This window comes from Sturnus vulgaris, chromosome 3 (genome assembly GCF_052056855.1).
Source record: "Sturnus vulgaris isolate bStuVul1 chromosome 3, bStuVul1.hap1, whole genome shotgun sequence".
Classification (NCBI taxonomy): domain Eukaryota; kingdom Metazoa; phylum Chordata; class Aves; order Passeriformes; family Sturnidae; genus Sturnus; species Sturnus vulgaris.
The window spans coordinates 83,212,117-83,224,360 of NC_142245.1; the positions used below are offsets into that span (position 1 = coordinate 83,212,117).

The 12,244-nt window shown below is 37.4% G+C and overlaps 1 protein-coding gene across 2 annotated transcripts in view; it reads left to right on the forward strand.

The window, feature by feature from the left end:
- The window catches only part of PHIP (PHIP subunit of CUL4-Ring ligase complex), a 106,803-nt gene extending 99,083 nt beyond the window's left edge, over positions 1 to 7,720 (forward strand). Inside the window, exon 40 of one of the 2 annotated variants that reach the window (XM_014870196.2) lies at positions 1,531 to 7,720. In XM_014870196.2, coding sequence (XP_014725682.1) covers positions 1,531 to 2,177 — 647 coding nt within the window. In that variant the 3' untranslated portion in view covers positions 2,178 to 7,720. The remainder of the gene's footprint in view (positions 1 to 1,530) is intronic. The other variant, XM_014870197.2, reaches the window with a different exon arrangement.
- The last annotated feature ends 4,524 nt before the right edge of the window (positions 7,721 to 12,244 follow it).

Here is a 12,244-nt window from a genome sequence, read left to right on the forward strand (position 1 = left end):
ATTATTACAAATGTCATGTTAAAAGTTCCTAAATTCCAAAGCAGACTTCTGCATGGTCACACTTTAAATCCTGTATGTTTAATCACATAAAACTTATGTAGGTTATATTTGGGTCAGTAACACTGAGTGTGATGACATTCTGTGCAGCAGCAACCATAAGGATCAGAAGATCCCAGCTGCAAATTCATTCTTTAATTTTTTTGGCACAGCAAAAAAACGTATGCAGTGTTTACTGCTTCTGTTTAGTATATTTGAATGGCCTGCTTGGACCTAGTTCATGAAACCTCCTGAGCAAACTTGCTTTGTCTTTTGATGTCAGAATACCTTAAAATTCAAAGCTTCTGTGGAGGCTGAAATAAGATCTCCTAGTCAGAAAGCTTTCCTGTTTATGAAGGAGCTTTTAACCGTTAGGAGGATGCTTGAAGCAGGTAGATCCACTAAACATCTTTTCTCTGAAAATGGGGACACAGTAGTCTGCAAATTGGATCCCCTCTAATTAATCTGCCTACTCCTTTTAGTCCTCTCCCCACAGAGTTCTTTCTTACTCATCCATGCTCCTGAAAAAGCATGTGGTCTGATAAGTTAAATCATCTGTCCATTGCTTGTAAGCTTTCTCACAAAGGCCCCAGCTGTTCCCACACTGCATGGCTGCTGCTGCTATATATATGTGCAGCTGCTATAGGATGGGATGTTTGGTCAGGTCAGGGGTGTCAGAATGTTGTTGACATGGTCCTGTCTCCTTACACCCACTTATAGGACAGAGGGGGCCTGTGCTTTTAGTACGTGATGGTGCCCATTCAAACACAGCAGAAGCTGTGTGTGGGTGTTTCATCAAAGGGCTGCAGGACCTATCATGCTGGCTATGAGCCTGTTCTTGGCCATATTTTAGGCAAGGGCTGTGGTGTCAGAACATCTTTGTAAGACGTCCAGTGACATGCCCCTCTGAGGAAGTTGAGTATCTTTCATGTAATGAAAACTCATACCCTGTAAAAGTCTCCAAGCACGCACATTCTGCTGTATAATTGGCTGTCTGTTAGTGCAAGAAATATGTACAAATTTAATACAAAAGATGCTACTTCAGATTGAAAGAAAACTTCTTTTTCTCCAGAGATGACTTACTGTGAAGCACTCCCAATCCTTGCAGTAGTGTTTCTTGAGCAACCTTTTGCTGTTGCAGATACAAAATAGGAGTTTTGTCCACTCGTGTTGTATCTGAGAAAAACCCTTCAGCTGTTCCTTTTTTTCCTTCTTTTTCCCCCCCCCGCTTCATTTTTCTTGGCTTTTTTTGTTTCTTGGGTTTTTTTCCTTGCAGCTACCATGTGCTAAATCCAACTAGAAGTTAGTCCTCATTCCATACTAGAATGAAAATCTCTGAGCTCAACTTTGGGTTTCTTAGATTTTGACAGATTGGCAATCACTGTGAATCCTTTCAGATATTTTAGTAAGAGTTTTTATTAAGACAATGTGAAAATGAATGTAAATGCAAATCTGTTATGTGACGTGTACATTTCTGTACCATTTATTTTACAGCAGATTGCAAGAATAATGCTTTGGCATCAGGAAGCATTCAGGTAAATGGACATGGAGGACAGCCTTTGAAACCTCCAGTTAAAAGAGGTCCTGGGCGGAAACCCAAGGTGGAGACTAATAACAGTAGCTGTGAAGTGGTGGTGCACAAGAAAAGAGGGAGGAAACCAAAAAAGCTACAAATTGTTGAACAGCAAAAGGTTGCAGAGCAGAACACAATCCAGACCACAAGGGATATACCAGAGGAAGCCTCTGTTTCTACTGCATGCAATTCTCTTTCTGAAAATAATGTGAAGGAAGACTTGTTACAAAAAAAAGGCCGAGGGGGTAGAAAGCCAAAAAGGAAGATAAAGAGCCGCCAGCCAGGCTCAGACCTCTTAGTTCCTGCAAATGTTAAAATGCAAACAAGAAGCAGGAGGAAAAAGACACATGAGCCTATGGAGGAGAGTTCTGAAGAGCTTAAAGATTCTGAACCTCACATGAGAACTAGAAACCAGGGTAGGAGGACAGCCTTTTACAATGAAGATGACTCTGAGGAAGAGCAAAGGCAGCTATTGTTTGAAGACACCTCCTTAACTTTTGGAACTTCAAGCAGAGGCAGAGTCCGAAAGTTGACTGAAAAAGCAAAAGCTAATTTAATTGGTTGGTAATTTTTACCAAGGGTTTTACTTCAGAATGCTATGAAGCAGGTACAGTTAAGGAACAGCAGAACAGACTTCTGCTTCCCTGCTGCTATTATGGGTTAGAAGAGTATGTTCTGATTTGGGGAGAAAAATTTAGCAAAATGATAAACTGAAAGAACATTCTTTGAAAGAAATATATATTTTAAACTTTTGCTATTTATTGCCCTCCAAATAGGTTATACATTTCAACAGTCATTTTGTTCACAGTTGAGAATAATTGAAGCAATTTCTGACTGGAGTACAGAGTTCAGAGCTACTCTGCTCAAACAGTATGTAATATATCTACACAATTGAAAAAAGGTAATAGAACTTTTAATTGCCACAAATTGAAAACAGAAATCTATTTTTGACCAAGCAAGGTACACTTTGATTGTAAAGTCAAGTCTCCTAGGAAGGTAGACTTTGGCAAAAAGTGGCAGTAAATTCACTTGCATTTCTATTAAATAATACAATACCAAACTTTGCTAATCTGAAAAAATGTTTAATTTCAGTTGTGATGGAACGTTCAGCTGCAAAAGAAGCCTAGCACAGGCCATTGTTTATCCAAGTTCTGCCAAACATAGCAAAAATGTAATCACAAATATATATATCCACATTGGAAAAAGTTTGACTAACGTCTAATTTTTCAGACCTTGATTCTTGTATCAATCACTAAATCTCTGTTTATTGTGCCAAAGACTGAGAATCAGTGCAGTGGAAAACCTTTTTTTCTTTTTGAGTGTCAGTACAGCATACCATTTGCAGTGATAAAAGCTGTGTCTTGTTTTAAATAGTAAGTTGTTAACATTGTTCTGAAATGTATCCTTTTTGGTACTTCTGGTAGAAAATAATGCACTGGTGGGGTCCTTTGACAGAGATGTTTTAGTCTAAATGTATAATTGGTTAAAGGATTCAAGGAAATTACAGGACAGGTATGGAATTATGATGTTTACTTTCTGATCCAGATTGATTGTTGTTTCTACAACTTTAGACATACTTAAGAGGCTGAAATGACCTACAAAGAATAGTGTATGTGTATATATTAATATATACATAAACACATATGTCTAAAATATTACCCAGGTATAAATTTTTTTCAGGATTTTTTAGATAGCACTAGAATTGAAAATTTTAAAATGTCATACTTTATAGTTTAATTTTAAGGGGAAGATTGGTTATTTTCAATTATTAGGGTTAAAAGGCCAAATCACTTTTTATGCAATCATGTTTTATACAGTGGTCTCATTGCACATTGTGTTTTTCTGCACTTTTTATGGTATATCACGCTGACATATGTCAATATACACCCTAAAGAAAAATTCCATTTAATGATTGTGCCTTGTATTCTATTATTTCTTGCATCCTTACTAAAATTAAGTTGTCTATTGTAAATGATAACTATATGACTTAGGGGAATGTATTGTTATATGTACTGCTCTGGAAAAGAAAAGCAGTTATTTATTTGTTTATGGTACATTTAGTTATTTTATACCTTTACAAACAAACCTTAATACCATTTTCTATCACTTAAAAGAAGTATTGTCCAGTTTAAATGAAAAACATACATAAGTAGTGGTATTTACTGAGATCTGGTATGGTACAAAAATGTAACCAAAATTTTCTGGTTATACTTTTTTTTTACTTTACACATCATCTGCAATGTCTGGAAGGGAGGACATGCAGAATTATGATCTTAAATTTGCACAGATTCTGTATATGTATTTGAGGCCTGATTCTTCACTCTTTATTTTCTTACAAAAAAAAAGCCTAAAAGTTTGAACAAAGAATATTGGTATTTGCCACCAAGAGTAATAGAAATATGCTACTGTGAATAACAGATTAGTATCCGCTGTACCTAATTTTAGGTAGTTCATTTTGCTACAAAAAATGGCTGAGATATTTTCCAGATCCTCTTTGAATTGTTATGGATTTGAATTGGGGGGCCAGGGATTAGTTTACATTTGATTTGTCAGCATATTTATTTTTTCTAACAAGTATTTCTTTATCATCCAATTAAAATGGAGTCACTAAACATGTGGTAAGATAACAAGCTACATTTGTACAGTTGCAATACAGCTTCACAATTCAAAACTGATTGATTCTACTTGTTAATCTTGTCAAATCTCACTGATGAAGGCAATCATTTGAAAATGTGTAATTTCCTGATGTTATCTGCATTGTAATATATAAAATAGATTATATCTAAAATTCATCTTCTGTATTTACTCCGTTTGTAATAATGTTTTATATGGCATGTTTATGTATATATTTATATATCAAAAATACCTTGTGTGTAAGTTTTGCAGACTGAAATAATCTACATTCCCTTAACAGTAGGTAGAAGATTGTGCATCTTAATTTTATGAGGATAGAAGGCCTTACCTGCAGAACATGGGTACTGCTTCCCACCCAGTAATATTGGTGACTTTAGCCAGTAAGTTTTTGATTCTTATTAAACACATTAATGTTTTTTCTTTAAAAATAAACTGTGGATAGTTTTGTGTTTTTTTTTTTTTTTTTAATACAAGCAATGCTAGAAATTTATTAGAAATTAATACCAGATTTATTTAAAAGTAATATTTTTTATAATTTAATTTCACTAGGTTGCAAACTTTATTTATGAGACTTTAGTCACCATCAGACTATTTTGATTGGAGAAAAATTTCTTTTTTGAGGTGGTTGTGAGATACTGTATCAATACAGAAAAAGAGCTTTTGATTACAGTCTTAGGTTTTTAAATGTGAGCAATAAACTATTGGTCAGTGTTCTGAAATAATTTAAGAACTATAGCTATATGCATGTTTTATAATGCCATCTCAAGTACTTAACAACTGGTTCAGAAAATGGAGTATCAAAACCTCATGTGTTTGTTTTACATTTGCATTGTAAATAACATAGCTTCATAGTCACATACATGCAAATGATCTGGCAGCAATTAACTCAATTTTATTCATTAAATTCATTTATATTTGACATGGATATGAGGATACTGTTCTGGTATTTCTACGCTATTCTGGGAAACGTTAAAATTGGTATTTGCTGCTGAGTGGTATCTCAATAACAGTGTGTTCTTTAACTACCAATGAGGAAATACTTCTGCTTCTGTCATGAGTGTGCTCTAAATGTTTAACAGGAATCACTGTACCTGTGCCTACATACTTAACAACTCTTTAGCCACTTTGTTTCTGTTGTTAATGTGTTCTCTGGGAACTGAACTGAAATTTTACCACTGTAATGTTCATTATTACTGTCAATATTGAACTAGAGCTCTTTGTCACTCGGCAATGACCAGTGATACAACTTTACAGAGAAATGTCTTCCTCCAGTGATTCGACTGCTGTGATAAAGATTTACAGATGTTTATTTGTACAGTGTCTGGTTTGTACCTGTGATCAGTTTGTTGATAGACTTGTAAGGTTGAGTTGGTTGAGTTAAATATTACTATGGCTTAATATATGTAAAACTATTAATTGATAAAGGACCCTGATGCAGCACGTATAGATATTAATATCTACTGAGAAACTAAATTGTAGTGTAGAGGCAGCTTATTCACTGTATTGCTGTACAAATATTTTAAAGTACCAGAGGCTTTTGTCTTACCAAAAAAAGACTACATGCAACACAAAAAATAGTCTGTCTATTCAGTAACTTCAAGCTTGTTACAGTTTTTACACTGCATTTTAAAATATTTTGCTCACATTTGCTGGATCGAGGACTACAAGTAAATGCTTGAACCTGTAATTTGAATTTAGGCACGTTAAATAGGTGACTGGTTCTATAAAAGCGATAGGCTTAACTGGATGGGACCCTTTCACCCTGTATTTATATAGTAGATTGGAGGTTAGAGGTTTTTAAGCTCACTTTCATCAACATTCACATTTTATTTGTAGCATGTGAATCTTGCTGAGGTAACTTTAACATCACTGGTCAATCAAAATATAGCCATAGCACAATATTTACATTGTGTCATAAGTCCTTACCTTATTCTAAAATAGTATATTTTGTCCACAGCAGATTGTCAAAGGTTTTTCCTTTTTTGCCTTTTTTTAAATGGTGTTTTAAAAGATTTAATTATAACTCTGCTACAGTGCTGTGATAGAGAAGGTGGAGGGTTTTGAGACCTCACCTAGAAACAGCAAAAGCTCATTTTCTGTTTACGACCTAAATGAAGACAAATGAACTGCGTGAAATGAGTCTATATATTCTTTTATCCCTGAACTTCTTGTAACAGATTGGTTTCCAAGGGGACCTAGATATTCAACTGATAAAAGGGCTGTTAGTTTTCTGCTGTAAATTACTGTATATACATGTTTGTTCTTAGGCAGAGGAAGTGTATTAAATTTCATAAAACTGGCCAAGGCTTGACAATATGTTTCAAATAAGAAATCTGGCATTGACAGCTTCCATAGCTTCTTGTTTTTGAACTGTGAATACAGTTTGATGATGTCTGGGGGAAAACAGCAGGTAGCTTTTAAACCAGAGCTAACCTCCAGGTGCTCTTGGGTTTCTGCTGGTTTTAATGCAGGAATTCACCACGCCATTTTTACAGTGTGTTAGAGGAGGAAACATGCCAGGAAGCCAGATTAAAAGACATCTTAAATTGCAGAAAAAGGTGATTAGCTGCTTCCCCTTCACCTTCCCCCCCACCCCCTTTCCAAGGTTCTAACAGCCTCAAGGCACTCTAGAGAGAAACCTTATATGCTGCAATAAAATAAGGGTGAATAAATTTAGCTTTTAGGAGGTACGTAGTGAGACAAGTAGTCATTTGGATCCTTTTTAATGCAGATAAATACATCAGGAAATTCACTTCAAATAATGCAAACAATACATTTTAGGGAGGGAAAGTAGTACTATACTGTTAATTTCTACACTGAAAGAACAAAGAATAAGGTCACACAAATTAGGAGTAGAATAAATAGAAGTACCTATCATGTACTGTGTGATGTACATGTATTATTTTGTGCTTACAAGTGCCCAGGATGGTTTGCTAATGCATTGAGACCATACAGAAGTTACATTTTTGGACCATACTAAAACTGCAGAAGTGTGGTGTACAACTGGATAATGATCATGGATGAATGAAATTCTGTCATAATGTTTCAATATGTATAGAATGGAGCTCAACTTCAAGTAAATTACCTAGAAAGGTTAATTTTAAAACTGACAGATTTTCAGATTAAAAATTACACTTATTTTGTACAGAATTATGTAAAACACAAATCTGTTGTATGTAATGAGTAACAGTTTTGAAAACTATAATTCTTTAGCTTTATCAAGGCTTTTTTCCTTCCAGAAATCTAGATTATCATGTTATAACCTGAAGTATCTCACCAGGATAACAGTGCCCTTTCTTTTTGTACATATGGATTGGAAATTTCTTTACTGTTATGTGGACACTTTCTATGTTAGTTTTGATGCATAATACTTTGAATCCTTTTATACAAACTAGAATGTATGTGTAAGAATTACTGTCACTGCAATGTAGTAACTACAAACTTATTTTTAAATAAATAGAAAACATGTTTTTCTAAGCTGTCCAACAGTGTTTGTTTCTATCTGGTAACTTGCTGTGTTATGGGACAGTTGGTTGTGTGTTTTACAGAACTCCCTAAATTCAGCTCCTTTTGATTCCTTGTGGAATATGGAATAGCATTATCTGATAGTATGGTATGGGTAAGTGGGAACAGACAAAATTGGAACTGGAGCACTCTGGTAGAGATCAGAATTTGCTATCTGGTCAGGGTTTTCACAAAGCCCCGCACTTCAGGAGGCAATATAAAGGCAGTAGCATCTGGCACTGAAGACACCGTGTTGAGTCCTGTTACATCACTTCACATGTGCACCAGGGCACCCACCTCTAACCCTCCAGGAAGCCTTCCCTGTTCAGGTGACAACTGTTTGTACCAGAGCTACGTCCAATCTATGGAAATCTCTGCTTCCCAACAGCTCTAGAAGAAGCTAAAAGCACTTAGGCAGAGAGAATCCCCTGCCTGCAGGGTTGGTTTCTTTATATGTACGTTTTTCTGTACAACAGATGCAAGAAAAGAGGAAATGTGGATTCTGTTTAATTTCACATGTTATTTACTTTATCAGATTATCTTTTCCTCCTTACGTTCCTTACTTAAAAACACAAGGAAGTGATGGAAGAGACCCTCACTCAGCTCACAGATGCAGGTATGTGTGCTTCTGGGCGACGGGAATGTGGAATTGTCACACTGGAATGAATTGAGTTCCCTGCGGCTTTCCAGACTCCGCGTGAAGTCTGGCAGAAACAAGATTTGTTTTAGCAATAGAGGAAAAAATCTCTGTCCCAGGCATGTGAGTTTTGCTCATTGGCACATTCAGCTTGGAGAAAATAATTTAAGAATACTAAAAATATGACACACTTCTTTTGGTGCTGCTGTTATCTCCTGGAGGTGGTAGTTCTGGTCAATGTGCATTTCCAGTATTACAGCACAATTGTAATAGTGGTGTTCTCATCCATGCATATGCCACTCCAGGTCCAGGGTTTTAGTTTTGCTACTGAGGACAGTCTTACACAGCTAATAACTTTGTTTAGAAAAGATCTAAAAAGTCTTCTGTGTAACTGTGTACAGAATCCTTAAAACACAATTGTATCCCAGTTCCCATTTCTGTGACAGGTATCTTTTTGAAACCTACTGTGGTTCTTTTATTTTGTGTAGAAATCAAGACTTTTCTTAGGATTAACAGATGCTGTGAAATGTTGGTACCTAACTGTGCTGTTGGAGCATGTACTGGTTTTAACACCAGCAGGAAATTAAAGAAACAAGCCACACCCCAGTCCCTGCCCCTTCCAGTAAAGGAGAGACTATGGGTAGAGATAACATCTTACTGAAAACATGAAATGACGGAATAAGACACCCTCAGTACAATACAAAAAGAGAAGGTGTTTTACCCACAGAAAGGTAATCACCACCAGGAACAAGAAAAAAGGTAGTGGATATTCCCCGTGGGTCATTTCCAAGACAATAGGATGGTCATTCCCATACACTGCCCATGGTAGTGAGGAAACAAGGGCAGTGTGGTAGGAGAGCTCCCATGGCTAACAGAATAAGAGAGAACAGTGATGGCCAAGCCCCCCTGGAAGCTGGGTTATCCGAGTAGGGGCCGTGTCTCTGCTCTGCCCAGCTCAGTTCTGTGCATGTGCCTCCAATGCTCCTGTACAGCAGGGCAGGGGAGGATGGTCCCACTGGAATGCTGGCTTCGTGCTGCCCCTGACCACTGTCCCTGCAGCACCCTGCATGGGAGCCACACCACAGCCTCGACTCAACACCATGTCCCACAAAAGTATCCCAGGATAGAGTCTGCAAGCCCTTTGCTATCACCCTCATACTGGAGGGTGATAGGCTAAAGTGGCCAACTTCCAGTAAAGGTGGCTGGCTTTTCCTGCTGTGTCCACATCCAGGTGATGCTGTGTGTGGTCTAGAACAACAACTTGCTCACACCCACACTGCTAAACTCCACCCCCTCTCTAACCTGGACAGATCATAACGCTCATTAAATGAAGGAAATTGTGTGATTGTTGAAGTTGACCATTTTGCTTTCAAAGTGAAAATTTTTGTGCCAAAGCCTGTGTTCTCTCCTGCTGTAGCAATCAATATGAAATTTGCAAAAAAATGTTTGTCACTTTTCCCAAAGATAAATGAGCAAAGTGTAATGGCTTTAAAAATTAATCCATGTTGCTAGTTGAAGCAAAAGTGAAAATAAAGCAAGTGCCAGCAAGCAACGGACAATGTGACTGGAATTTAAATAGCAAAAATTTGAGTTAATATACAAATTATAATGCAAAATATAATTTTTTTTGGCTTTTACTAGTGTTAACAGGAAACTCAACGCCCAAAATGTCTGGTTGTTTTTCTAGCTCAGAGAAATACTGTGCTAGGAAATCTTTGCAAGAAGCTTAACTTAATGTTTGACAGAACTGCAGTGAGAATTTATGAATCTTCTCTTATACTTTGAAATCTGTGTGAGCAATGAAGGGAGGACTGGGTGGAGAATTTGGGAATGATGTTCCTAGTCTGGTAACAGCCATACGAATTTCCTTCATGCTTCCTTCTCTTGTCTCTGAAATGGGAAGATTTTACCTAAACTTAGTCTGTTGGCCTTTCATTTTACTTTAGCTACGTACATAAATGCCAAAAAGCCAAGAAGGAGGAAGCAAGAGCAGAGGCAGGTAACCAGCATCAAATTTCTGCAGAGGCCTGTTCCTGGAGGTACTGACTTCAAAGAATGTTGGCATCCAAGTGCCAGGCAAACTCAGCTCCTAATTTGTGATTTGTCTCAGATCTCTGAATCTGACTTTGAAAAAGGATATTCAAAACAATAAAGACAGTAACTTAAAATGCAAACCTGGTTAGAATATGATTAAAATATTAGAAGGAATTACTGTATTTGTATTCTGTAGCAGAGAAATCTAGTGGGGTTATTTTTTTGAAATTTGAGCACCTTATTCAAAACTTGAATTCTCTTAATTATTAAGGAAAATGGAGTAAGCATGAACTGCTAAGAAATGGAGTACAGCTATCAAAAACTTAACTGAAAAAAAGAGCTACTTACAAGTCCTTAATTAGTGATTGTCTCTCAATACACTGCATATTTTTACCCAGCTAGAATCTCAACATGAGGAACTGGGTATATGTGCAATCTGTACTCTTGTTGTCCTTCACTGACACCAATTAGTCTACATGCACAAGTACATGGGGAAAGATTAAATAGCTAGAACTTGAAACTTTTATGCTGTTTAATGCCTGTAAAGTGTTTGAGGTTGTAAAATGTTAGTATTAAACTCTTCTGATTGATAAAGTTTACAAGGGAAATCAGTGGTTAAGTTATTGAGGAAAAATTACTAGAAAATTCATGTAAGCAGTGTCTTAAGAAAGGGCAGATCATCTGAAATTGTATTAGGGTAAGGATTGTTTATTTTTCTTGCATGCTGATTTATGAAGTTGTAATTTTTCTCTGTCTTTGGCCTCTTCTTTACCCACCTCTGAGTCATGACAGACCACACAGGGCTGGTTTGTTTCTGGCTCTTACACTGAAAATTTCTGCTCAAGCATGTGGGGAGTAACCTTTTTTGTAAAAGAAGCATCTTCATCTTGCAATTTGATTTACTTTATTAAGAAGATGTCTTAATGTTTGGGTAGTAATAAGTTGCCTGAGTCACGCTTTAAAACCTTCAGCCTCCCTGAGGGGTAGGATCAGGTGTTTATGTGGCTCCTGAGGTTTTGCTCAAGGGACCCAGTAGGTCCCAGTATTTTCTGCAGCCTGGGCTGGTGTAATGCAAACACAGCCACGATGGCCCCAACGAGTTTGTTCTCCTTGGGGTGCTTATTGGTGCTTATTGTAGGAGGGGTTGGATTAGGTGCTTTTGAAAAGGTCCCTTCTAACTCAAACCCTATGATTCTATGATTAAAAACTATTTTTCTTAGGTAGAATTTGTATTTTTAGTGTAGCCTTATTCATGTGAGTTTTCAATTGGGTATTCCTGCCATGTTACACAGGTTGAAATCCAACAAAAATCCATCCTAGGCCTAGGCCCTTATTTCCCACATATTCATTGGGTATGGCTTGATAACATTTCGGGTTTTTTTTTCACAGTCTTGCCCTTTGGAGAGCTGTGCTCAGTCAGAAATGATGGCTAGAACATTTCCTTTCTCTTGGTAAGGCTTAACATTTCTACTGATGAATTTCTCTTCTTGTCTGTAATGTTCCCATTGCACTGATCTCTCGGGATCAACTGCAGTTTGAGTCTGCCTCCTCTGTTTGCCCCCACTGTGATCTGGGTGCCATCAGTAATTTGGCTGCTGTTGAATTTACACCAAAGCAATCCGTGACACAGATGAGGCTCATGGCCGGGTTTGGCCCCCCTGCAGCAGCCCAGCAGGGGCAGCCCCGGAGTTTCTGCTGGGCGCTGACACGTGCGAAATGGAAACCACTCGGACCCCTCCTGCTTCAGCTGTGCCGGCATCCAGCTGTGACCAAGCCGGGCCCAGGGGCCGCACCAGGTGCTCTCTGAAGTACCAAGAGCGTGGTGA